The 24,109-nt window shown below is 40.1% G+C and overlaps 8 protein-coding genes across 14 annotated transcripts; 4 read left to right on the forward strand and 4 right to left on the reverse strand.

Moving 5' to 3' along the window:
* Positions 1–303: 303 nt before the first annotated feature.
* Positions 304–1,523, reverse strand: Bgb (core-binding factor subunit big brother). Its single transcript, XM_018100304.3, has one exon. The coding sequence runs from the start codon at positions 1,371–1,373 to the stop codon at positions 729–731; it is 645 nt and encodes a 214-aa protein (XP_017955793.1). The 5' UTR covers positions 1,374–1,523; the 3' UTR covers positions 304–728.
* Positions 1,524–1,613: 90 nt separating this feature from the next.
* Mettl2 (methyltransferase-like protein) lies at positions 1,614–2,998 on the forward strand. 2 transcript variants are annotated; one of them, XM_018100296.3, is made up of 2 exons: positions 1,614–1,833; positions 2,014–2,998. In XM_018100296.3, exons 1-2 carry the CDS (start codon positions 1,721–1,723, stop codon positions 2,831–2,833), a joined length of 933 nt encoding a protein of 310 aa, XP_017955785.1. In that variant the 5' UTR covers positions 1,614–1,720; the 3' UTR covers positions 2,834–2,998. The 2 variants fall into 2 exon arrangements, with proteins under 2 accessions (XP_017955785.1, XP_017955782.1); XM_018100293.3 differs by having other exon boundaries at positions 1,625–1,957.
* On the forward strand, positions 2,861–9,476 carry nSyb (neuronal Synaptobrevin). Of its 4 annotated transcripts, none has more exons than XR_016196854.1 (7): positions 2,861–3,002; positions 3,537–4,087; positions 5,183–5,333; positions 5,471–5,629; positions 5,687–5,738; positions 7,328–7,742; positions 8,376–9,476. XR_016196854.1 is itself a non-coding variant. In XM_030386476.2 (5 exons), exons 1-5 carry the CDS (start codon positions 4,923–4,925, stop codon positions 8,561–8,563), a joined length of 579 nt encoding a protein of 192 aa, XP_030242336.1. In that variant the 5' UTR covers positions 4,808–4,922; the 3' UTR covers positions 8,564–9,476. The 4 variants fall into 4 exon arrangements, 1 of the variants encoding a protein (XP_030242336.1); XR_016196855.1 differs by lacking the exon at positions 2,861–3,002 and adding an exon at positions 3,131–3,149; XR_016196853.1 differs by lacking the exons at positions 2,861–3,002; positions 3,537–4,087 and adding an exon at positions 4,806–4,951.
* A 1,182-nt stretch (positions 9,477–10,658) lies between these two features.
* Strip (striatin interacting protein) lies at positions 10,659–16,571 on the forward strand. The gene is made up of 4 exons (XM_018100287.3): positions 10,659–10,959; positions 13,574–14,475; positions 14,540–16,314; positions 16,397–16,571. Exons 1-3 carry the CDS (start codon positions 10,822–10,824, stop codon positions 16,311–16,313), a joined length of 2,814 nt encoding a protein of 937 aa, XP_017955776.2. The 5' UTR covers positions 10,659–10,821; the 3' UTR covers position 16,314; positions 16,397–16,571.
* On the reverse strand, positions 10,998–13,203 carry Gtpx (phospholipid hydroperoxide glutathione peroxidase Gtpx). 3 transcript variants are annotated; one of them, XM_089260294.1, is made up of 4 exons: positions 13,068–13,198; positions 11,938–12,181; positions 11,430–11,750; positions 10,998–11,364 (listed from the first exon to the last, which is right to left on the reverse strand). In XM_089260294.1, the coding sequence occupies exons 2-4, from the start codon at positions 12,154–12,156 to the stop codon at positions 11,173–11,175; spliced, it is 732 nt and encodes a 243-aa protein (XP_089116420.1). In that variant the 5' UTR covers positions 12,157–12,181; positions 13,068–13,198; the 3' UTR covers positions 10,998–11,172. The 3 variants fall into 3 exon arrangements, with proteins under 3 accessions (XP_089116420.1, XP_089116421.1, XP_030242335.1); XM_089260295.1 differs by lacking the exon at positions 11,938–12,181 and adding an exon at positions 12,738–12,821 and having other exon boundaries at positions 13,068–13,150; XM_030386475.2 differs by lacking the exon at positions 11,938–12,181 and having other exon boundaries at positions 13,068–13,203.
* Positions 16,572–16,807: 236 nt separating the features above from the next.
* On the reverse strand, positions 16,808–18,439 carry LOC115563469 (uncharacterized). The gene has a single exon (XM_030386473.2). It carries the CDS (start codon positions 18,437–18,439, stop codon positions 17,375–17,377), a length of 1,065 nt encoding a protein of 354 aa, XP_030242333.1. The 3' UTR covers positions 16,808–17,374.
* A 45-nt stretch (positions 18,440–18,484) lies between these two features.
* On the reverse strand, positions 18,485–21,136 carry Dpm2 (Dolichyl-phosphate mannosyltransferase subunit 2). The gene is made up of 2 exons (XM_030386480.2): positions 20,377–21,136; positions 18,485–18,735 (listed from the first exon to the last, which is right to left on the reverse strand). The coding sequence occupies exons 1-2, from the start codon at positions 20,483–20,485 to the stop codon at positions 18,593–18,595; spliced, it is 252 nt and encodes an 83-aa protein (XP_030242340.1). The 5' UTR covers positions 20,486–21,136; the 3' UTR covers positions 18,485–18,592.
* Positions 21,137–21,317: 181 nt separating this feature from the next.
* LOC115563468 (uncharacterized) lies at positions 21,318–23,807 on the forward strand. The gene is made up of 5 exons (XM_030386472.2): positions 21,318–21,478; positions 21,549–21,718; positions 21,778–22,648; positions 22,936–23,087; positions 23,146–23,807. The coding sequence occupies exons 2-5, from the start codon at positions 21,642–21,644 to the stop codon at positions 23,762–23,764; spliced, it is 1,719 nt and encodes a 572-aa protein (XP_030242332.1). The 5' UTR covers positions 21,318–21,478; positions 21,549–21,641; the 3' UTR covers positions 23,765–23,807.
* Positions 23,808–24,109: the final 302 nt, after the last annotated feature.

A 24,109-nucleotide genomic window follows, 5' to 3' on the forward strand; every position in this document is an offset into this window, starting at 1 on the left:
GAGACAGTTCGAAAAGCAAGCTATGCGAAGGTTACTTACCGCCCCACTCCTTGACATCGGGCTCTCGAGGCAGAGAAAGCGCTACCCAAGCTAGGTGTAACAAAATTGAAGCCGAATCAAGTCAACTAAAGTCTTTGATATAATATGATGTTATATATCTATAAATCATATCTGGAATATTCTACGCCAAACTCCATAACGTATAAGGTATACCCTATAGCTATAAGAAATGTAAATTGTTTGAGTAAATTATTTTCATTAATTATTAATAAATAAATGACGAATCAGCGCGTCATCTTTGAATTTCCGGAATTATAATGAGTACGTTTTATTATGTGTTTTAAATATATGTATGTGTATATTAGTATGTATATAGTTAGCATACGTCACTAAAATTGTACATTAATATGTTATCTTTAATACCATACAAGAATACGTTAAGTAGTTTACTAAAAGCTAAAACTAAGTCTACGAGCATTTTATTCGAGCGAATCTAAACGTAAGCGAATCCGTGTCCGTGTCCGTATCCGTATTCGTATTCAAATCTCGCATTTGGTGGCAAGTTTGGATTAGAGCATTTGTTCATCTGTTCAGTTTTCCATAAAGTATTGAGTATTTGGGTATTGAGTCTCATTCTGCTGTTGCTGCTGCTGCTGCAACGGCAACTGCTGTGATTGCTGCTGCAGCTGCTGCTGCTGTGACGGCGTTGTTGCCGTCCAAAAGTCCAACTAACGGCGCCACATACTGGCCCCTACTCCAATGCCGCCGGAGGCAACGCCCCGACGTACTGCCTCCATCTCATCCTGGCGATTGTCGCGATAGGCGCGCTTAGTATCTTCGAATTCACGAAGCCGTTGATTGTAGCGATCAATTTGGTCACGCAATATCGCATCCTCGTGCATCGCACGTCGTTCGTCATACTCCAGGCAGCCAACACCATCGAGACGCTCCAGATCCAGCCAGCCGCGGAACCGTACACAGACACCGTTCATTATGAAATAGGATTTGATGTGCACCTTGCCGTGTTCCTTGTCAAAGTCGCACTCCTTGTCGTGCAGGTAGGGGTTCTGATTGGCATTGAACACCAGCTGCAAATTGGTGCCAGATGCTACGAAACTTATCTCGGTGTGTCCCTCGCGGCAACCGTTCATGAAGCGCACCTGACGCTCCTCAATACTGCGCTCCCGATAGCCTGTATAACGGATTTCGCTCTCGCGACTCAGACGCCGAAAGAGTTCATCACTTTCGAACTTAGACTTCTGGTCGGGCACCACCCGTGGCATCTTAAAGATGAAACGGGGCTTGGGCTGTTCGTAGAGTCCAATTGTGTCGTAGGGTATCATATTGGCCAGTGCAGCAGCCTCATTCATCATTTTGAAATGTTTTCTTGCACAATGAACGTTTTGATTAAAAGTATTTGTTTGTTAATCAGATGCTTTGGCTTGATTATTTATAAATTGTTTCAATTTGCTGCAGTCAACAACACAACGCATACAACAGAAATTATTTTGCGGTTTTGTTATACTAACCGATAGGCTGTGGAGGCTAGTCGATTAATATACACACACACACCCTCACTTGGTGCGCTCGCATAACCTAATGCTGCCACATGAGAATCATATTATAGCAGTCTGGCTACACTAAGCACCATATGGTCGTCTGCAACGCGGTTGTTTGTTTACAAAGTTAATTTCGGATTTATCCTCGCAGGAAGGAGAATATGAGCAGCGAATCAACGGAACCCATAGAAAATGCTGCTGACAATGAAAGGCGTCCACAGTTTGGCACACGCTTGCTCAAGGATGACGCCGATGTATATAAGCACAACGCCTGGTAAATATCTGCAACGTTGCTTTGCCAGCAAAACTTGGGAACACACCCGCAAGCGCAAGAAACCGGGTGGAGCTGGTAATCGCATACTCAGCGATGCGCGGGAGGTGTTCGAGTTTAATGCATGGTATATACAGAGTATAGATAACTCTTACACATAAATGCCTAAAATGTATTCTACAGGGACCACGTGGAATGGGATACAGAGCAGGAGGCAGCTGCCCAAGCAGCTGTCGCAAAGAATTCAACTATTAAGATGAGCGATGATCAGCGAGAACGCTTTCAATCGGATGCGCCGAAGTTCTGGGACTCGTTTTATGGCATACACGATAATCGTTTCTTCAAAGATCGCCATTGGCTCTTCACGGAATTCCCCGAACTGGCGCCCATTTCGAATAACGAGCTCTCAGAGCCACGCAGCATCTTTGAATTGGGCTGTGGGGTGGGTAATACCATTTTGCCTATACTCCAATATAGCACGGAAACCCAGTTGAGGATATATGGCTGTGACTTTTCGGCACGCGCCATCGAAATACTCCGCAGTCAACCGCAATTCGATGACAAACGCTGCGAGGTGTTTGTCATGGATGCCACGCAAGAAGAATGGAATGTTCCATTCGAGGAAAACTCACAGGACATTATTGTCATGATCTTTGTACTCTCCGCAATAGAGCCGTCGAAAATGCAGGGTGTGTTAGATAATTGCTATCGCTACCTTAAACCAGGCGGCTTGCTGATGTTTCGGGACTACGGGCGCTACGATCTGGCGCAATTGCGCTTCAAGAGCGGCAAATGCCTGGAGGATAATTTCTATGTGCGTGGCGATGGTACTATGGTCTATTTCTTTACGGAAGAGGAACTGCGTAGCATGCAAACCAAGGCTGGACTAGTGGAGGAGCAGCTTATAGTGGACAGACGATTACAGGTCAACCGGGGACGTTGTCTGAAGATGTATCGTGTTTGGATACAGACAAAGTTCCGGAAGCCTCTCTTAAAGTCGTAGAAATCAATGCCACCCGTTAGTTGATATAGTTAGGACGATAAGAAAAAGCTACTCGTTAGTTCTGATTCATTGAGCTTTTGTACTCGTCCTTAAATGTTGTGCGAGCTTTTTCCCAAATACACATAACAGTTAGAAAAGCTGCAAGTTTTCGCAGTTGGCTAAAAACGTCGTAAGTGAAAATTTTCTTTGTGCTACGCAAATGTATTTAATTTATAATTACATTATATATTCTACCACCTAAATTTGTGTTAATTCAACAACAAAGTTTAACAACAGAATATATTTATAGCTTGTTCGATTGAAGCTCTTGATTTGGGTTAGCAAAAAAATTGTGTTGTGTAAAATTTCATTGATTTTTTGTCAAGCCAAGCAAATTTAGAGCCAAGTGTAAATGGAATCAGAAAAGTTCACAAATCAATTTTGCAAAGCCATAAAAAATGGTTTCAAGTGCCCCTGGGAGTATGCAATAAACATTTGTATTAAACTATAAGTATGTGAAAATGAGAAACTATTGAATACTCCCAAGTTCTATATGTGAGTGTGTGAGTGCGGGTGTATGTGAATTTGTGTGCATGTGTTTGTGTGGGCGTTAAATAAGCAGAAGGCATTTGAGGCCAACAATTCAATAGAATAAACAGAACGAATAAGCTAACAAATACTAAAAATAGTATGCAACTATTTTTATACTTTATTCATCCTACAGTTTGAACAACAAGGGCCAGAGGATTCCTGCACACACAGCGCTGCTTGCAAAAGGTTGTCGTGGCAAGTGGTACCCGCACATACACACACACTCTCTCACTCACTCACACACACGCATCTGCCTGCCAGTTATTTCCCCGTTTGTTGGATGTGTGTTGAGGCTGAGCGATTTCATTGAGGAAAAGCTCACAAAGAGCGCGAAGGCGAGAGAGCGAGAGAGAAACAGAATATAACGGTCAGCAAAGAAAGAGAAAGGGAGAGAGAAAGAGAGCGAGGAGAACGAGAGAGCATTGCCAGCGATAACAAAAACAACGAACAGCCAGAGTTTAGCTGCACTCAGCGACCTCCCCTCCGGCATCCGGCAGCAACCCCCAACGAAAGACATTTTGGCCAAGTGCATAAAAGTCCACGGGACACGGACAACGTACACAGTCAGCCGTCATCGCAATCCGAGTCGAAGACTTTGGCCTACGTTCAAATTTGTTAATACAACAACAATAACAGCAGCGGCTGTTAAAAGAGCAACAACACCAAACCCAAACAAAAAGCAATGTAAGTAAATGGAAATTATTGATTTCTCTTTCTCTCTAATCGTTACGCGCAAACAAAAGGCTTTACTGTGAGAAGTCTATTAATCAACAGCGCCCTTGAGGCGGACATCTCCGCGAACCGGTGCTTACTTTAGCTCACTTTTTATTTGGACAAAAGATTCTACGCTGTTTTACCAGCGCACAAAGGAATTTTACATTAAGAAATACAAAACATATTTTCCAACTCGAATAGTTAGCAAATATGCTAACTGTTAATTGCTAGCATAAGAGGAATGCAACAATAACAATTGAAATTGTAAAATTCATAATGTTAACTTTGTTTGCCTGTAGGACTCGTATGTACATATGTAGGTGTTCGCTCGCAAGAGCTTTCACTGTATACACACACAAAATAAAGTATACGCCGCATGACCACTCAAATACGTATCATATAAATAGTGGCTCAACAATGTATTTGTTCAATTTGCAATGCTTAGAGCGATACATTTGTGGATCTGTTGTGTGCGTTGCCACCTCTCACCAACAATTTTTTTCCTTTTTCTTTTGCGTCGGCCAACGATGGTGGACGTGCCCCTGTCCGCCGATACCATCGCATCACATGGCAACTTTCCCGCACCGCACCGCAAAATCGATAAACTTAAACACAAGCTGTCGTGCCTCATGAGTTAGTCATGCAAAAAAACCTTGTTCTTTTTTTTTACTTGGGATGCTAATAGTCATATGAAATGCATAAAATTTATATATACATATGCTAAATGTAAAATGGATTTAAAAGGTCATTTTTATTGAAGTTTGTTTTTGATTTTAATTACTTTCTAAGCCGCACACACTAAATCATGGGCAAGAAAGACAAGAATAAGGAACCGTAAGTGCCCAGCTCTTTGGAGTAGTTCGTCTAGAACTTGCGCACTTGCTCCTCCACTAACATACCTACACACGCATATTAGGATGTATTTTCTGTAAATGTTGCTACCACATCATGTGTAACTCAATAACCCTAGCTAGACCAGTACTTAAATCATTTTGAGTGCTCCGCGGGGAGTTGATTAGAGTCGCCATTATTGGATGACTAATGATGTGGCTTATCTATCTGTAGGGCGGATGCTGCAGCAGCTGGCGATGCACCACCCGTTGATGGCCCACCGGCGGGCGAGGGCGGCGATGGTGAGATTGTGGGCGGACCACGCAATCCCCAACAAATTGCGGCACAGAAGCGCTTGCAACAGACGCAGGCTCAAGTTGATGAGGTAAGCATCCCGCACTCCCTCCCTCCCTCTTCTCTCTCTCTCTCTCTCTGTCTCTCTCTATCCTCAAATATAGATATGTGTATATACATATGTATATATGTTCCGCTTGATTAACTTGCTGCTTCTCTCTCACTCAGGTTGTAGACATTATGCGCACGAATGTGGAAAAGGTGCTGGAGCGTGATGCCAAGCTCTCGGAGCTGGATGATCGTGCCGATGCCTTGCAGCAGGGCGCCTCGCAATTCGAGCAGCAGGCTGGCAAACTAAAACGAAAGTTCTGGTTGCAAAACTTGAAGGTGAGTTGCCTAGGCAGTTGATAAATTTATATTAATTCACATTCATTCATTTTGCAGATGATGATCATAATGGGCGTTATTGGACTGGTTATCGTTGGCATAATAGCAAGTAAGTTAATCGTGCGGAAATTCATTTATCGTGCTCACATCATATACGATAACCCAACCAGGAAAACAGCCCCATATATACACACACACAGATCAAGTACACACAATTTTACACTCCCCCCAATCGAAACCCAAAAACGTTAATATTATTTTTGTATAATTTATAATGATTCAAACCTCTTTTAGCTCTAATTTGATTGTCTATAATTTTGAAAACTATGCAAAACTAAATTGATTTGTTTCCTTTGTTTTTTATTCCGAAACACTTATTTTTCTCTAGGTAACTTTATGTAGATTGCTAAAAATTAACTATAAGAATAAATTACTATGTAACTTAGTTACAAACAAATGCTTAAACAAAATCAACCCGACTATATATCAAATTCAAACTCATTTAAACAACTGCTAAAGAGTAGAGAGCAAAACTCACAGTTCAACTGTCGTACGTTTGATGATCGTTCGCTTCAAAACTGAAATTGAATATAAATTTGAATTGACGCCTTAATCGAAATCGTTAACAAAACTAAATCAGAAATCGAACGATTCATCGAGCCATTGCATCCAATTGTACTTAGCATATCATGCGCTCCAACAACCACAAAAAAATTAAAAGCTAAAAAATGTTCAACATCATCTGGTTCCATACGATATATAATACGCACCAGGTTCGGTAATTTGATTTAAGGCCGTGTTTTGTCTTTTTTAGTGTAATTATGGTATCTTTGTATTTGTATGTGTTGCTCTATATGTTTGGGTTGAGCACCATGAACACCCTGTGTCCGCTAAAGCCAAGTATATTTCGAGTATGACCTTTACGATATTCATTTGTACCCATTAATTTGTAGGAACTAGTGCTGGTTCATTGTAATTGGAATATGGATAGCGTAGTCCGTAATATCGTAAACTTAGTGTTTTGTTTTTGTTTTCGTTTCTTTTTGTTTTTTATTGACATATTAGATAGTAACTATGTCCCTTTGTAACATACTCGAGCTCGTCACGCCACGCCCTTCATAATTATATATACATATATCTGTATAGAGTATTTGACCAAGGTCAGCAGCAACTGCATAAAGTACTGCAAAAAAAAAGCATTCTTATCTAATTTCTTTTGTTACGTTTTTTCCCAACTATTTGATTATTTTTCTATACACACCCAATGTCCATGTCCACTTACACGCCCACGCCCATGCCAACACCAACGGCCACGCCCACATTTACTGTGTACACTCACCAAACTTTTTTTATCAAACAATTACAGAGAAAGACGAAGAGAAATAAAAAATAAAAGCAAAAAATTTGTGCAAGCTTTTAGCTTTATGTTATGTTTACCAATACGAACTATTCAAATGAAAAAATTCTTTAAACTATTATGATTTAAGGTAAAAAAAAAAAAAAATAAATCCGAAAATGCAAAATATTTCAGTTGCAAATATTATTGCTAGGTGCACAAATCACTTAAAGCTATTTATTTATTTATTTTTTACAATTAGTAAATACACAATCACTCACATAAGAAGTAATTTTAAAAACATTGGTTCGATTGATTTTAATGGCTTGTATCAAAAATGCAATTCCACAAATTTTTCGTAGAACCTTTCATGTCGGATGATGCTGCTGTTTCGCCATCTCCTGCTTTGCAGCAGGTTCATGCATCCGCACCAGCAACAGCATCAGAATCAGCACCACTACCACCACAACAACCACACCACACACTTAAATCCGAACCACCACCAACGACACTTGAGAAAACTCCATTGGCTGAGAAATTGACCGATGACCCACCGAGTCCGACGGATGACGTGGCGACTGCACAATAAATACGCTCATAAACAACAAAATAATATGAACAACAACAAGTACAACCAAAAAACCAAAAACCAACAGCACTACATCAACAATATAACATCAAAGAAATTTCAAAAATAACTGCAATTGAACCAGACCAAAAAAGAAAACATTACACATTCAATTCAAACCATTCGCAAAAACAAAACTATCGAACACTGTAAGCAACAGCAAAACCAACCAAAAATATCGATTATCATTTTATCTGCATGTGTGTGAGTTACCGTTATTGTGCGCAAATTCCGTTATCATTTCAAACATTTTGAGAGTGTGCTTCATGATCTGTTGACTCTTATTGATGTTGTTCCCAAAAGAATATAATTAATGTGTTCTGTTTTTATTTTCCATATATATACCTACATGTATATGGATAGTTTATTTCAAATTTAATGCACCAACAGTTTGAACGGGGGACTGAATGTAACTGAAATCAGATTTATTGAACTCGAATTTGTTTACGAGTTGGTTGGGCAACATGAAATATTCTACGCTTAATAATCAAATATCAGTTGTATATATTCGAGGGCACGTTTTATAAAGTTAATCTTAGCTTTATCAGATGTGGACCTGAGAAATTCATCATTATGCTTTCAAATAACATAACAAAGCTTTTTAACAATGTCCCCAGCCCCTTCTAGAAGTCAATTGAAGTGTATTATATATGGCGTATACGTATTTGTAATCGTATCAATGTAATTGTCATTCAATTGAGCAAATCATTAAGGACACATTTACCTTATATGCTGTTGACCTCGCTCTTTTCTCTCTCTTTCTCTCTCCAAACAACTCACAGATAAGCTGGGCCTCATAGGCGGTGAGCAGCCGCCGCAGTATCCACAGTATCCGCAGTATATGCCACCACCACCACCGCAACAACAGCAGCCACCTGCCGGCGGACAATCGGCGCTGGTTGATGATGGGGCCGGAACAGGCGCTGCAGCTGACGCCGGAACTGGAGCAGGCTCCCATGGGGGCGTATAAGTAATTATGGATGGCATTTACTTGTAAAGCCAAATAAAATCTTTGAATCTCTTCAAATAAATAAAATGAAATAAAAATACAAATAAAATTAACTTGAGAATTGCAAACATTTTAAGGGAACTATGACTCAGTATAAAGAGAATATAATTATGATATAATAAAAACAATCCTAAGAAGACGCTCCGGACAAGTTAAAAGTTGTTGCTAATTTGTTTATGGTTACATTAATTCATGCATATACTTAACAAAAATAAATATATATAGACAAATAAAAAGCTATATATATATATATATATATGTATGATGTATATATATATTCTATTCAAGGTTCAGGTTGCTTCCCAACATTTTCGCATTCGCAAAACTTTAAACTCAGTTTCTACATGACAAAAATCTAGAAAAAAAACTCAAAGCTTTTGTTCCTAAATAAAGGTTACCAAAAAGGAAATTATTGACATGTATAATCCAAAAATTAAAAATAAAATATATATATATATATAATTGAATTAATATAGAAAAAAGAGAACAACAATCTACTTATCTATAAACAAAAGTAATTAAAGAAATTAATATGCAAAAACATATTTCAAAAGCAAATGTAGTCGAAATAAAAAATATATATACATAAAACAAGAAAAACATTTAGCAAAAATATACAAGAAATATAATTTGCAAAATTTTTGTTTGATTAAACAAGAAATTGTTCACAATTAAAAAAAAGGATGCAAAAAACATAAAAAAAAAAAACCAAAACAGTTCAACGATTAAATTAAGAGCTTCTCACACAATTTGTTAAAAATGTTTGATTAATTTGGTTAAAGTAAAAGACGGCTATAAATATATTGTATATCTTAATATAAATATGTTATGAATAAAATTATATTTGACTATTTATTTAAACAAAAAAAGAAAAGGGAATTACTTAGCTGCATAAACTATTTAACTATGTACGATTATATAGGCAAACAAAAAAAAAATCTACACTAAAAAAATTCTACGTGGAGGAGTATAGAATTGTTTAAACAAACAACAACATTAACATATTTAAACAATCAAGTATCTAACAATTAAACAAGCGCCTGCCCAAAGTGCTTTGCCAACAAGAAACAAACAAACAAAAAATATATATACATATATTGAACAAAACCAAAAATATTAAAAAATACAAGAAGTAATGAAAAAAGAAGAAAAATGTGCAGGTATTTTTTAGCAATATTCGTAGCGTGTACAAAATATGTCGCCAATTGCTTAATAATATTTAAAAAGTTCTGTTCAATAGAAAACAACAAATACAAAAAACAAAACACACACAAACAAACACACACACTTTTCACAACTCATATGCATATAAAACATTTCAAGAACAAAAACAAAAACAAAAACATAACTTTAACTATTATAAATAAATAAATAATTAATAGAAAAGCGTTTCGCATTAGTTTGATATAATTTATTTAAAATATTATGTGTAAAAGAACAACAAACTATAACAATTGTGTGTGTATATGTTAACAAAACAAATAAAAGAAAAGAAAAAAAAAAGATGAAGAATTACGAGTTGAATTAAACAAAAGACAAAGAATACAACAAACAAAACAGGCACTCAGTAGACGTATTAAAGAAGACGATGGTTAAATGGTTTTAAACAGGCAAAAGAAGTAAAAACAACAAATATATATATATATATTATACATGTGCGTATAAATGTGTATGAAACTTATATAAACAATAATACTAATTAATTTAACGATTAATTGCACCCAAAACAAATACATAATTATTTAAATAAATAAACAAAAAAAAAAAAAAAACTATATATATACATGTTTACAGTTATTAATTATGAACCATTTCAATTAAAATTAAACTAAAAAATCCTAGAGATGATGTAGGTACATCGTGCAACTATCGATTAAAAAGGATATTTTTTGGGATTTTGTTGCCAAGGATAAAAGATACCATTTCGTATGTAGCTATAATTCCCGCTAATCAATGTTTCTCAGCTAGCGGGAAAATAGCCAAATGGTCAATAACTTTGAAGTCCCTACTCAACTTTAAATCTTCTGGTGTCCTTTTCAATTATGTTGTATGCTTGTGGGAGTAGGCAAATCGAACTCTCTATTCTATATGTGTATATAAACAAATTTATATTTTGTAAACCAAAATTTCAAATTTCAGATACTTTTCAAACGCAGAAACAAAAATCGATCTCTATATATTTATATATCTATGCCCTGTTATATATACCTATATTTTTTATGACGAATCACGAATATGACATGGTCTGGATACACTATAAATTGGTGCGGAAGCCGAAAAATGAGAGAGAAGGGGTCATCATGAACGTCGGCGTCTTGGCCAAGCTCTACAGGCAGGCACGCATGGCCATCATGGAGGTAACTATTTACATATAGATAAGCACATTTCATTCAGGCAATAAAATTCAGAGTTTCTGTTTATTTAAGAACATATTAGCAAGAATGTTGAACCATTAATCAATTACACTTTGTAGTCGGACTAGTTTATAAGATAAAGCCAAGAACAGTATAAGTTATATGTAGACATTTAGATGTAACTCTTATATGCTATGTGTTTATGAGTATGGATATCTACAATAGTTTCTCGATATCCTTGGCTATGTCCATGGGATCAGTAGTGGGAGCATACCGATTGACTGGAATGCCCTCCCTGTTCACCAGGAATTTGGTAAAGTTCCATTTGATGCCGCTGCCCAAGGTGCCAGATTGTTTGGCCTTCAAATACTTATACAAAGGTGCTGCATTATCGCCATTCACATCAATCTATAAGCAAAATAGAAAGCTCAATTAGCATACTTCAATTTATATATATAAATATTTGAGCATACCTTGGCAAAGACTTCGCCAATATCTGCTTTAGAGTCACGAAGATGACAGACCATGGCCTCCCCATCGGCCTCTGGCATCTGGGAGCCAAATTGATTGCATGGGAAGTTCAGGATGGTCAGCCCGCGTTCGCCATACTTCTCCTTCAAATCGGTCAACTTCTGGTAGTTATTCTTAGTTAAACCACACTTGGAAGCAATATTCACGATAAGGATAACCTGGCCCTTATACTTTTCCAGGGAGACATCGTTTCCATGGGTATCCTTTACGTTGAACTCGTAGATCGAGCCTGCGTTTTTGTAATCACCGTTCGACATATCGACCTTTAAGAGAGTTCCAAAGGGTTTTATAATTGATCGAGGGAAAGCAAAGAAGTAGGAAAGGATAGGCAAAGCAACAGAATTTTGATGAAGACCAAAGGCAAGCAACAATAAAACGACGCCGACAAAATTAGTTGACTTATCTACTCTAGTTATTAGTGCAACAAAAAACAACTAACTAACTACTCACGGCAGCTGCTGTGGAGTAATGTGACTTCGTTGCTAAATCCGCACTGCACTCGACATTGCTGACAACCACAAACAATGGCAAAAGGACAGCGCAATAACGCGGGCATTTATTTACTGATATGGCAGCTATACCGAAATTACGATTTGTTGTTCTTGTTGTAGATAATTGAAAGCACCTGAATGCCTGTCGTGAAACGCTTTGCATGTGTCTGATATACATATTTAATAGGAAGCGAGAGAGATGGCTGCAAATAATGACGAATAATACACAATTATCTATTATAGCTCAATCAGTCAATTACGAACAGGCATTTCGTATCAGTGCTGAGAATTTCAATGAAAATGAGCTAGTTCAATTAGGTAGAAATAAATTCCGATCAATGTTCAATAATTCCAAAATTGAATGAGTAACGATGATAACAAATTTGTCGTATTTTAGCAAGCTCATTCAATAGATCTTATCTTATAAGTCATATCAATTTAATAAATCGTAAAGCGGTTAATAGCAAATACAAGCTTGTTCTTCAAATAGTCCGATTTTTGTAGCAATAAATCATTTGTCAACACTATTAAGAGCTAGCTTAGCGAGTAAATATTTTGTTCAAATGCATAACTCTTGAAGGTCACAGAAATCGAAATTACGAATGACTCATCCATACTGCATCATGGCAGTATCGTGAGAAATGCGCTGATGGGATAAAACTTATTAGTACCCCCGCGCGGTATTTTGTTGTGCATGCATACAAACTTGTGGCGAGCTTAAACTCTTTTTATGGTTCATGGAGTTGAAGTTGTAATTACTTGATTCGTGAAGTAGATGTAGGTGCCCACGGCAGCAGCCAGTGCACCAAACATAAGGGATACCAGCGAACGACCAGCCATTTTCTTTAAATTACAGATGCACAATAAACCAATTACTGATCTATGTATATGACAATATATCCCATGCTATGCACTATACGTATGCCAATAAGAATCTGCAAGCTCACGCTGATATGCAGAAAGGGTACAAAGTACAACTGGTAGTAAATGGAACCAGCTGTGTGCTGTTTCTTCACGCACTTGTTTCTCAAATGAAATTTACTACGCTTCACAATTGATTAACAAATATTAATAGATAATATCGCTTACTTATTTCGTAATCGTTTTGTTTTGGGGATCAAATCTAAACTGGTGCCGGCACTGTGCGGAAACACAAATAAATACCTGCTGGGGGAGGCAACGGGCGTAATCTTAGAATATCGATATTAACGATGTTATCGAAATGCATATATCGATATGTTAGTTTACTTAGTCATAAAATGAAATTCCAAGTTGGTCACACTATAAAAATTTTCTTCTTTTGTGCTTCAGTTTTGTGGATAGTTTGCTGAAGAATTATGTTTGCAAAATTTATAAAGAAATGCAGTGCTTAACGCACAATAGTATGCGCGCTTTAGGCAAAGTGTAGTGACAAAAGGGCGCGCCCTTTGCAGCTGTACTGCCACACAAGGATACACATTTCTAATCACACACAGACACATTCACAATATACATATATACACACACACACACACATAATTGGTGTAGATTGTCCGGAAGAACGAATAAACAGCCTCTAAATGATGCTTTCATCTATAAACAATTCGTTCGAGCAGGATACTCACGACGTGGACGCCAATTGCGATGGCCCCGATCTAGATTTCGTTTACGCCGATGTGGATAGCTACCAAAATGAGATCGCCGAACTTTACAGCTACACGGAGTTCAGTGAATTCCAAATGAATGTTAAGGCATTCGAGGACCAAATGGAACTATATGACTTGCCACCAAATTGGCAGAAACAGGACGCGAGCTCGCAACGCAGCATTGTGATGAAACTAGTGGATCAATTGGAAGTCTCCGATCGTTCCTTCCGCATGCAGGCAGCTCGCTGCATTCTCTATCTGGCTCAGGGCTGTTGGGCCGAAGTGCAATCCGACGAGGAACAGCACCAGAATACTCGCGACAATGTGATCGTACTCTATGAGCTGGGCGTGTTCTCCTCGTTCATTGATTTGCTCAACATGGAGATCGAAACAGCATGTTCTCCAGATATTGTAGCAGTGAAGATAACAAATGTGACGCTAGTAGATTCCACTGATATCCGAGTTATACTCTCAGTACTGTATATCATAACGGAGACAATACGTGATGAGCGGGAGAAAGGCAGCGAGGATTACAAGCAGCTGGCCGAGTCATTCGTGCAGGAGATCAACAGCCCACTGCCCGATGGTGAGCTGCTTGCCGTCAAATTGCTGGGCATGATTACGCGTTTTTGCAGTGGTGCTGCACCACAGTTCCCCATGAAAAAGGTTGTGCTGCTGCTGTGGAAGGTCTCCCTACTGGGACTTGGAGGAATGGAGGTGCTGAAGAATCTCAAGAATGAGTACAGAGCGAAGGTCGGGCTGGAACCGATCACCGAGGACACTCTGGAGGTGACCAAATGCATGCGCGCCAGTTCGCCACCCGCAACAGCAACGGATATATTAGAGAATCAATATCCAAAACGGAACTTCAAGTAGGTTTACCTTAATCCTAATATATATTTAGCTATTATTGATTCATGAATGTCTTCTAAACAGACGCTCACTGATGAAACAGCGCTTTTTGGACGAGCCAGAGCAAATCGACATGGAGATGTCTGGCAATGAGGGTGGAACTAATGCCAACAATGGCAACTCAAGTACAGGAAGCGGCTCTGGCAATGGCGAGGACGAGCTCTCCCAGTACTATCGGCCCTTCGACGACCCTTCCGCTTCCACCTCGGGCAACAGCAACAATAGCACTGCATCAGCTAATCCAAACAATCAACCAAGTAACATGCAGCCGCCAGCCACAGTGCCGGCTGTGCAGATAACGCCGCGTTTGCCCTGGACACCGAAAGTGCGCCAAAAGGATATCGATCAATTCCTAGATATATCGCGCAACAAGTTCATCGGCTACTCTTTGATTGGCGATCACGAGAGTCTAGCAGGTCTGCCGCAGCCAATTCACGAGGGATTCAAGACGCTGCAGCGTCACATGTACGTGAGCTTGGCCGATGTACAGATCAAGAAGGAGGAGGACATCGCACGCAATCCAATTTCAACGCACGAGGATGAAATCAAACTGACACCGGCCGAGATACTCTACCAAGCGATCCTACCAAATTTGCCGCAGTATATGATCGCACTGTTAAAGGTATTGCTGGCCGCTTCGCCCACATCCAAGTCGAAGACCGAAAGCATCAACATCATGGCCGATGTGCTGCCCAAGAAGATGCCGCTGACGGCTACACAGTCAACAAAGTTGACCGTCGACATGGGACGCCACAAGGAGATCATCGTGAAGGCTGTATCCGCTATAATATTGCTCTATCTGAAGCATTTCAAGATTAACCATGTCTACCAGTTCGAGTTCATGTCACAGCATTTGGTGTTCGCCAATTGCATTCCGTTGGTGCTGAAATTCTTCAATCAGACCATTACAGAGTATGTGAACACGAAGAATTCGATACCATTGCTGGACTTTCCGTCGTGTGTGATTGGCGAACAGCCGGACTTGAGTGGCGATAGCTTTGTTTATGGCGGTGAGATGTCGGACAAGCCCTACTCCTGGCGCAATGTCTTCTCCTGCATCAATCTGCTGCGCATACTCAACAAGCTGATCAAGTGGAAGCATTCGCGCGTTATGATGCTAGTCGTGTTCAAGTCGGCGCCCATATTGAAGAAGACGCTCAAGGTGCGACACGCGATGATGCAGCTGTATGTGCTGAAGCTATTGAAGATGCAGACCAAGTACTTGGGTCGCCAGTGGCGCAAGTCCAACATGAAGACTCTGAGTGCCATCTATGCGAAGGTGCGGCATCGTCTCAACGATGATTGGGCCTTTGGCAATGATCTCGAGTCGCGACCCTGGGACTTTCAGGCGGAGGAGTGCACGCTGCGCGCCTGTGTCGATCGCTTCAATTTGCGCCGTTATCCAGAAGCGACGCAGAAGTGCGGCGCCGGTGGCGGCGTCGGCAGCGGCAACAACGGGACGGCCGCACAGAATGCCGAGAATGCACAGCAGTCGAACATGCACGCGGGCAATGGCAGTGGCGATCGAGACTCCAATGGCTATGGCAACAACGGGGGCAGCGGTGGTGGCGGAGTTGGCAACAATAGCAGCGGCCAACAGAATCAGCAGCTGCACGATTATGGCGTCGAGGGTGGCTTTCCCAGCGATGAGATACTGACGCACTCAGATTTTGCATTCTTTGGCCATTCCGGCTGGTGGGATCGCAAGGTGGAGCTAACTGATTACTTTAAGGCCAACTACGCCGTTTGGCTAGAGGAGGAGGTATACAATAGTCAAACCGACTGGGATGCGCTCTAAGGTGCGTTGACATAAATATAGCGTTCCAATAAATAAATGATTCGACTTTAGACTAAATGCGATTTTTCCTTGTTTCCTTACAGCTGCCATTTGGGATTTGCAGCGTGACCCGCATATTTAAGCATAAAGTTATTAACATATTTCTAAGCATATATAGTTGACAAATTGATATAATCGAATCCAAGCCGTAGTCGGCACCAACTAAGCTACTCATTCAAACCCATTGGCAATAAATTCGTGCATGCAGAGCTAATCAAACCCTTCGAGAGAGTACTGTATATTCATGATAATCGTACATGCTACTTAGACATGATATATATATATAATCATATATATATATATATTTATTTTTTCAATATTTGTGTTCCGAGGCACGCACTCAAGCCGTTAATCCGTTCCCCCCACACATCAAAGAACTCCATGAGAGCGCTAAATGAATGCAATACAAGAAATAAAAATTAAATTAAATAAAAGAAATCTTAACAAAATCAGGGTTTCGTTGCCTTCTTTTTCAGGTGTAAATATATAGCGTATATTTGAATTCGGTGTGTGTTTTGTTTCGCACAAGAAAAAAAAATTACTAGAGTTTTAGTTTTAGTTTCTGAAGAGGTCCATAATCTTATACAGTTAAATATGATACATTATAATATTTACAGTTGAGGCTAAGCTTTTCATTTCAAGACATAAATAATATATAAGTATATAATATATTGAATTTCATTCATGTGATTTCTATATAGTAGTATATACTATATCTAGATATATATATTAATTAGCACAGCTAAATATATATTCCTGAACCTTTTATTTTCAACATTTTTGTTTTTTTGTTCACAAACCCGTTTTCGACTCTATAGAGAATGTGTCCATATGCTTAGAACTAATGGAAAATAACTAAATACAGAACTAAATAGAATTCTATAGACTTTAAATGTACATGATTTAGCTTTTTACATGCGAGGGTTAATTGATAGCTAACATGAAATCCTTCAATATATCTCCCGACTTTGGAAACTTTCAAGACTACCCTCTGCGATTTGCCTAAGCCCAGTGCCAGCTGGCTACTGTTCCATGGGACACGCGGTGTGCAGGTGATTATTATTGCTGGATGCTGAGGCCATGTAGAGCATGCCGAAACGCTTCTGCTGGGGCGGACAGGCGATCGGCGAGGCGGTGGGCACATCGCAGCGTTCTTCGAAATAGTGGACAATGCGCTGGAGCACAAACTTGAAGATCTTCTCCTTGCTGATCTCGCCGTTGAGGAACGTGATATCCTTGCAGTCGCGGTACTCGGCAAAGTTCTTCTCATAGTGGGGCCAGACGCACAGCTCAAAATAGCCCGTCACATCGGGCGGATCATAGGTGCGCTGAATGCGACGCTGATAACACTTCTCGTACGGCAAGTGGAAGTGATACTTGATATTGCAAAGCGCCAGCAGCTCGGGTTGATTGAAGATCATGAAGCCCTCGATGAGTAGGACATTGATTTTCTTATCGCGCAACTGCGCAGCGATCTGAGCATTGATATTGAGGCGCATTAGATGGTCCGCATGGTGCTGCCGATGCGTGTGATGTAACTGTTGTTGATGTTGCTGCAACTGTTGCTGCTGATATTGATAGGCAGCAGCAGCAGCAGCAGCAGGTGGCAGGTGTTTACCGTTATGCAGCTGATAGCTGGCATTATATTGCTGTTGCTGCTGCTGTTGCAGTTGCTGCAACTGTTGCTGTTGATGCTGCTGCTGTTGCTGTTGATGCTGCTGCTGTTGCTGCAACTGTTGCTGCTGTTGGTACTGCAGCGCATAGTGCTCAAAGTTCGCATAGTTAGCAATCTGTTCCGAGGGCCCATTGATAATGTGCGCAATGTCCGTCAGCATTTGCTTCGTGTCCAGCGACGTGATTAGCTCAAAGTTGATGGCATTCAATTTGTCCACGCGCTTGTGTCGTCTATCGTCCACGGGCAGGAAGTAGTCGTCCTGTGAGATCAGCTGCACATCGCCAATGGTATAGGGCGTGTTCCAGAGCGGCGCATTGCGCAATCCCTTGAAGTAGTCGCGCAAACTGTGCGCCAGCGTCGTCTTGCCGCCACACGTGACACCCGAGATGCCAATGACCAGCCACTGCGGCATCTTGTCTCCAACTGAGCTCCAATGCGCCGCAAGCCGACAGCTAACAGCCGAAAGCCACTTGTAATCGTTCAATCGCTGATAATGCCGACGTCGTCGATCCTCTTTGCTGACGTCGCAGCTAAGCTCGCCTCATCTGTCTTTGGGGTCTGATCTTTAAGTTCGCTTCGATTGTGCCGTAATGCTCCAAATGTGATAGAAGCTGAATACGGCAATGCCGCCCAGGCAGATGACCCCAAATACAGTCGGCACGATAAATGCGTATCTCAGCGGCGGAAACAGTGACAATATGGGATTACCTGCGAGAGAGAGAGAGAGAGAGAGAGATAGAGACCAGAGTACCAGATAAGAAACAAAAGAGAGAGGGAGAGAGAGAGAGAGTTAGCTAGTTGAGAGCAAGGTGGTCAAACGACCTTGACATTGGCCGCATGTAATTTAAGTGATAAACGCAAAAGCAATATAGATGGGGTGTTATGGAGCATAAGATACACTGCAAACACAGTTAAGTGCACATGAGTAAGAAAATATACAAATATTTATTGCATTCCAGCTAATTGAAAGCTATGAGTAAACACAGAAAGCCAAGTGTATTCAATTAGACTGTGATCGACTGCTAAATACCCTAGGATGTGAGCAAGGAAAATATAAATAGAGAGTTGGACAAAGATAAATATAAGCAGAGAGACAGACGGAGAGAGAGCGAGAAGTATGGAGAGAAATAGGGACATAGGGAGAGATATGGTACGGAATGAATAGAGAGATAGAACAGGTAGAATTTGAGACAGAAATTTAGAAATAAAGCATAAATTAAATTTATTTATTATTAACAATATATATTATATTTTTGTTTTTACTAGGAGAGTATTCTCTTGCTTTGATCTAAAAAGCTAAGTACGTGCATTAATCGTGAGCCATCAGAGGTAAGTATAAATCTATACTAAGCCGTATTGAATTAACATAAAACAGTTCTAAATATCTCTTCTTAAATATCTCTTATATTTTCAGATTAAAGCGCTTCCCCAACAGAGCGTGTAGGACATCATCATCTTCGACGGGAGGAGATATGCACCCTACTTCTTCTCAAAATAGCTATAGAAGATTTGGAAGTACTAGGCGAACAGAAATGAGTAGAAGGATGAAAAGTGTTAGTTAACAGGATAAAACTGCTTATTCACTGTTGTTTAATGTTGTTAAATAACAGAGCGCTGTAAAACAATGTAAACAAAAATTTGATTTTGTTTAGACCTCTCTATTTCTGATGTCTGTTCGCCTTTTACTTCAACAAAATATTCGTTATCTTTTTGCTCTCAGCGGCAACAACAGCCGATCGCTGCAGAAATAATAGGAAACGGCACGGCTGATAAGCAAATCATACACATTTTTAGCCATTTGTACGGTTCAGTAGTTTTAGGTAAGCTAGAACTACATTCATGGTATGTCATATATATATATATCTATATAGATAACAATTGGTACCATATACCCACGTTCTTAATTGTTATTATTTATTATTTTCGCATATTTTAAATTTCTTAATTTTCCGCTTTCCACACAAAATCATCAAACCCGTCTCATACAATTTCGATAGGTTCAGGGTATCAAGGCACACACCTTATATCATCAGAAAAAGGGAGAAAGGTAGGGGAGAGAAACCAAGATAGTGACAGAGAGTATAGGGACGGGGGTAACTGTATATATCAGCATATGTACAACATATGCCTATATCTATGTAGTTGTAATTGAAACGAATCAAACGAATTTAATCTGTGCAACTTTAATTACCGCACAAAAGCCGCGAAACTGAAACGGATGAAAGCTGAGATTATTTAATAAAGCTAACAATAATATTGACACACACCCAAACACATATGTAAGTACAAATGTACTGAAGTACACACACATACGCAATCACATGTATTCATGTTTGTTTTGATACTCACCTTCATCGAGTATCATAAATGGCAGTATTGCCACCCAGAAGAAGTAGTAGAAAAATACGGCAATCGCGATTAGCAAAATGATTTTTCCGAGCTGCGCATTTGAAGCCATAAATAAGATGATGTAAATTAGACACGCGACCAGCGAGTAGGTTACACTCTTCCTCTTCTTTTATTTCGCTATTTAACTGCGCATGGGGTTATGCACATGCATGAGCCTGAATTACACTACTACTATTTATTATTATCAACAGCAGCAACAACAACTATACATATAAATGTATATATGACACATGCATACGGGCTTTTTACCTATAGCGTGTATGAGTGATTTGATTTGTTAATATCTTAAGTTTTTGCCGCCGTCATAAACAAACAGGTGGTGGCCACAATGTCAATTGTTAGTTGCGTGCCGCCTATGTATACACATACATTTATTTATTTATACATTTAATATGTGTTGAAACGCACAAGTGTAGGTAGGTTTGTTCTTGGTATCTCGTGCGTGTGTGTTTTTGGCCAACAACGCGAAATATTCAATTACAAGTTTTTTTCACACTGCGCACTTATGTTATTCTTACGTAAATGCAGTTGGCTTTGCTGTGTTGAGTGCACTTTTGTCTTAGTTTATCCAGTGTTTAGTTGCTTTAATTGAATTTAAACGGCAAAATATGCATCGAGTCTAGCGCATAACTGTGTCCGGCGATTGCGCGTATTTAGTTATAAACAAAATGCCAGGGCTATACAAATTATATCGATGAGCCTAAGATATCGCAATAACACATTGAATTTGAATGGTATCGATCAATGCTAGTTATGTACTTGGTATCGTTTTAAAATAAAATGGGCGACCAATCGAATTGGAATTGAATATACAATATATCATATATATATATTTAAAATTATATATTGTTATCATGATATAATCAAATATAGCCTGTTTATAAAGTATCGATTGTCTATCTACCTTTTAATCGAAATATTTCCAAAATTTTTTGAGGCCCTGTGTTCAGAATTTTATTATTTGCTATCAAAGGGAATAGGCGCGCGCCAACCACTGAAATTTAAGAACAGGGATGTAATTTAAATATAATAAACATATCAGGTATGTACATATGTATGTACATTGTTAATCGCATACAAACATTCATCAAATCTGTAACGCCTTCACTCAGCTAACAGTTGTCGTGGCAACCAGACGAATAACAAAAAAAACAGATGATCGAGTATATTATACATATTCGTGATACGTTTTATGTAATTAAATAATGACGCGCACCGTGTACGAGGTGCAACAGGACTTTGCACTGAGCAGTGGATTACACTCTGAAATAATTTGGGATGCGTAAGCTAATGAAATATATACGTATGTAACATGTAAGCATTTAATGTGGTGTTTTGTAGTCTTGCAGCTGATCAGGAGGAGGTGCTCAAGCAAAAGATTGCGAACCTCATCAATGCGGATAGCACAGAGCCCAGCAAAAGTTTGGAGCGACAGCGACAGAAGGTCTTTGAGAATGTGTGGCAACAGAGGCGATATACGAATCGCATGTTGCTTTCGGCGATTATCTACGTGCTGGTGACACCAGAAAAGGATCCAGAGCAGGCGCTACGATCCACCAATTTCAGCTGTCATCCTGTAATACGGACTCGCAAATGCTTGAGAGAGGATTACGAGAATAGCGACAACTGCTGCATGATCTTCATCGATGAGCATGGTCGTGTTTACGCGAACTGGAGGCAATATGTCTTCCATAACAGACTACCGAAGGGCACAATGATTGCCCCCAGCCAGGGCATCTATCGGTTCGGTCATGATCCCGATAATGGAGTACATCTAATGGTCCATGCGACGCCTGCATCATTTGGTCTTATATATAAAGCTGGCGATGCTTTGGCTACAGTTGGTGGATTGGCTGCTAGCGTGCCCGTGGCGGCTGCTCTGGCCGTCCCCGTGGCTCCCCCTATTTTGATGGCAGCCGCCGTAGTGGGCGCCACTGCGGCTGCTTACAGTACCGCACGTTCCATCAGTTGCCTTTATGATCGCCGCCAACACTGTCAATCTCTGTCGTTGCGTGAGCGAGAGTCACGTAACAGCTGGCTGGGCGTAGCTGGCGGCGTCGTCGGCCTGGGCGCCATGGAAGCCACCACAGCTCTGTGTGCAGCGAGCGCCGAGGTGAATGCAGCTGCTCAGCTAGCCGTGAAGGGCATCAATGTGTCGTCCATTGTTCTATCGGGCACAGGTGTGGCCAACAGCGTATACGATTTGTATTTGGTGAGTCATGCGTTGATGTCATCTTATCTATTATACACTGTTTGTCTGCCTACGTACATATATATAATTATGTTATACATATAATGTGGTGTACATGCATTTTACTCTGTTATAGACTCTGCTCTGCTATTTACATTGTGCAGAATAGCGTATTGTAACAGTTCACTGTTAAGTTGTGAGCTCTTAGCAGAGCATTCTACACTGTTTTAGACATAACAACTCTCACACAATCGTGGGACATTTAATGTGGCCTCATCTTAACTATTCTTCCGCTCTCTCCTTTGCAGAAAATCAACGAGGACCAGCCTCTATGCAGCATCGATGTGCTCCACATAGCCGCCAGTCTGCTGATCTTTACGCACTCCATAAACAATCTGCGCCTCGTCAACCGTTTAACAAATGGACAATCCTTGAGGCAAGCGGTGAACCAGCAAGCCAGGTTGTTGTGTAAATCATACAACAAATGTCTTTTATTAACAAGAGTTAATTGCTTGCAGACTAACCTTTGGCCAGATCGCTAAGGAGTCGTCGAAGCTGAATGGCCACGTTCCTGGGCAGCATTTCGACATGGTGCGCACCCTGAATGATATACCGTTTAAGGAGACACTGCTGGGCCTGCACAACTCGTACACGCATTTGCGGGAAGGTGCAGCCACTCTAGCTTCCATTTCAGGGACGCTGATCAGTCGGGATAGCGAAGGGCAGCTGCATTTGAATGTGGATGCCGTCGGCAAATCCCTTGGCCCGAAGTTTGTGGAGCACATTGGCCATCAGACCAGTTTATTGGATGTGCTTGATGCCCTCGTGAAATACTTCGATCGGCCGGCGATGCAGCTGCTCCTACAGCTGGCCCGTGAATTTCTAGAGAATAATCTCGATAGCATTGAGCGTGGACTAAATACGTTTTTATCCACGGAATTGGTGCTTTATCACATATTGATGCAGTGCATCAATAATTACGAAAATCTCACTTTAGAATTCTTATTGGAGCGGAAAGATGAAATCTTATCCATTCTTACAAAATATTTCGAGGGATTGAGGCCGAAAGACGAGCATAGCTCTACCAAGACGAAGTGTGATAATTGTCAAGGTGTTTATTATACATGTAATCTCTAATTTATATTGTTTATAAAAATATAATTTAATATTTTTGGACTATTTGCTAGTGGCTCACATTAGCTTCAGTAGAAGTTTTTTTCGGACTCCTAGAACGCCTATCGATTGCTAACCATCCTATCAATTTTGTTTATTTTATTTAATCGGAGCTGAAGAGTTTAGCGTGTATTGTGCAGCCCTTGTAACCGGTTCCTGAGCCAGATCTGCTTTTTATTCAAATTTTTATCGACAACTGCAAATTTCAATTGCAAATTGTGCGCCACGACAGTTGGGCTTTACTTTATCCATGCGATTCACTATGTATGTATATCTCCCGGAATCAAACTACTCAATATACCAACACAC

Source organism: Drosophila navojoa, chromosome 4, assembly GCF_054131105.1.
Source record: "Drosophila navojoa isolate 15081-1374.11 chromosome 4, UAZ_NAV_1.0, whole genome shotgun sequence".
Lineage (NCBI taxonomy): Eukaryota > Metazoa > Arthropoda > Insecta > Diptera > Drosophilidae > Drosophila > Drosophila navojoa.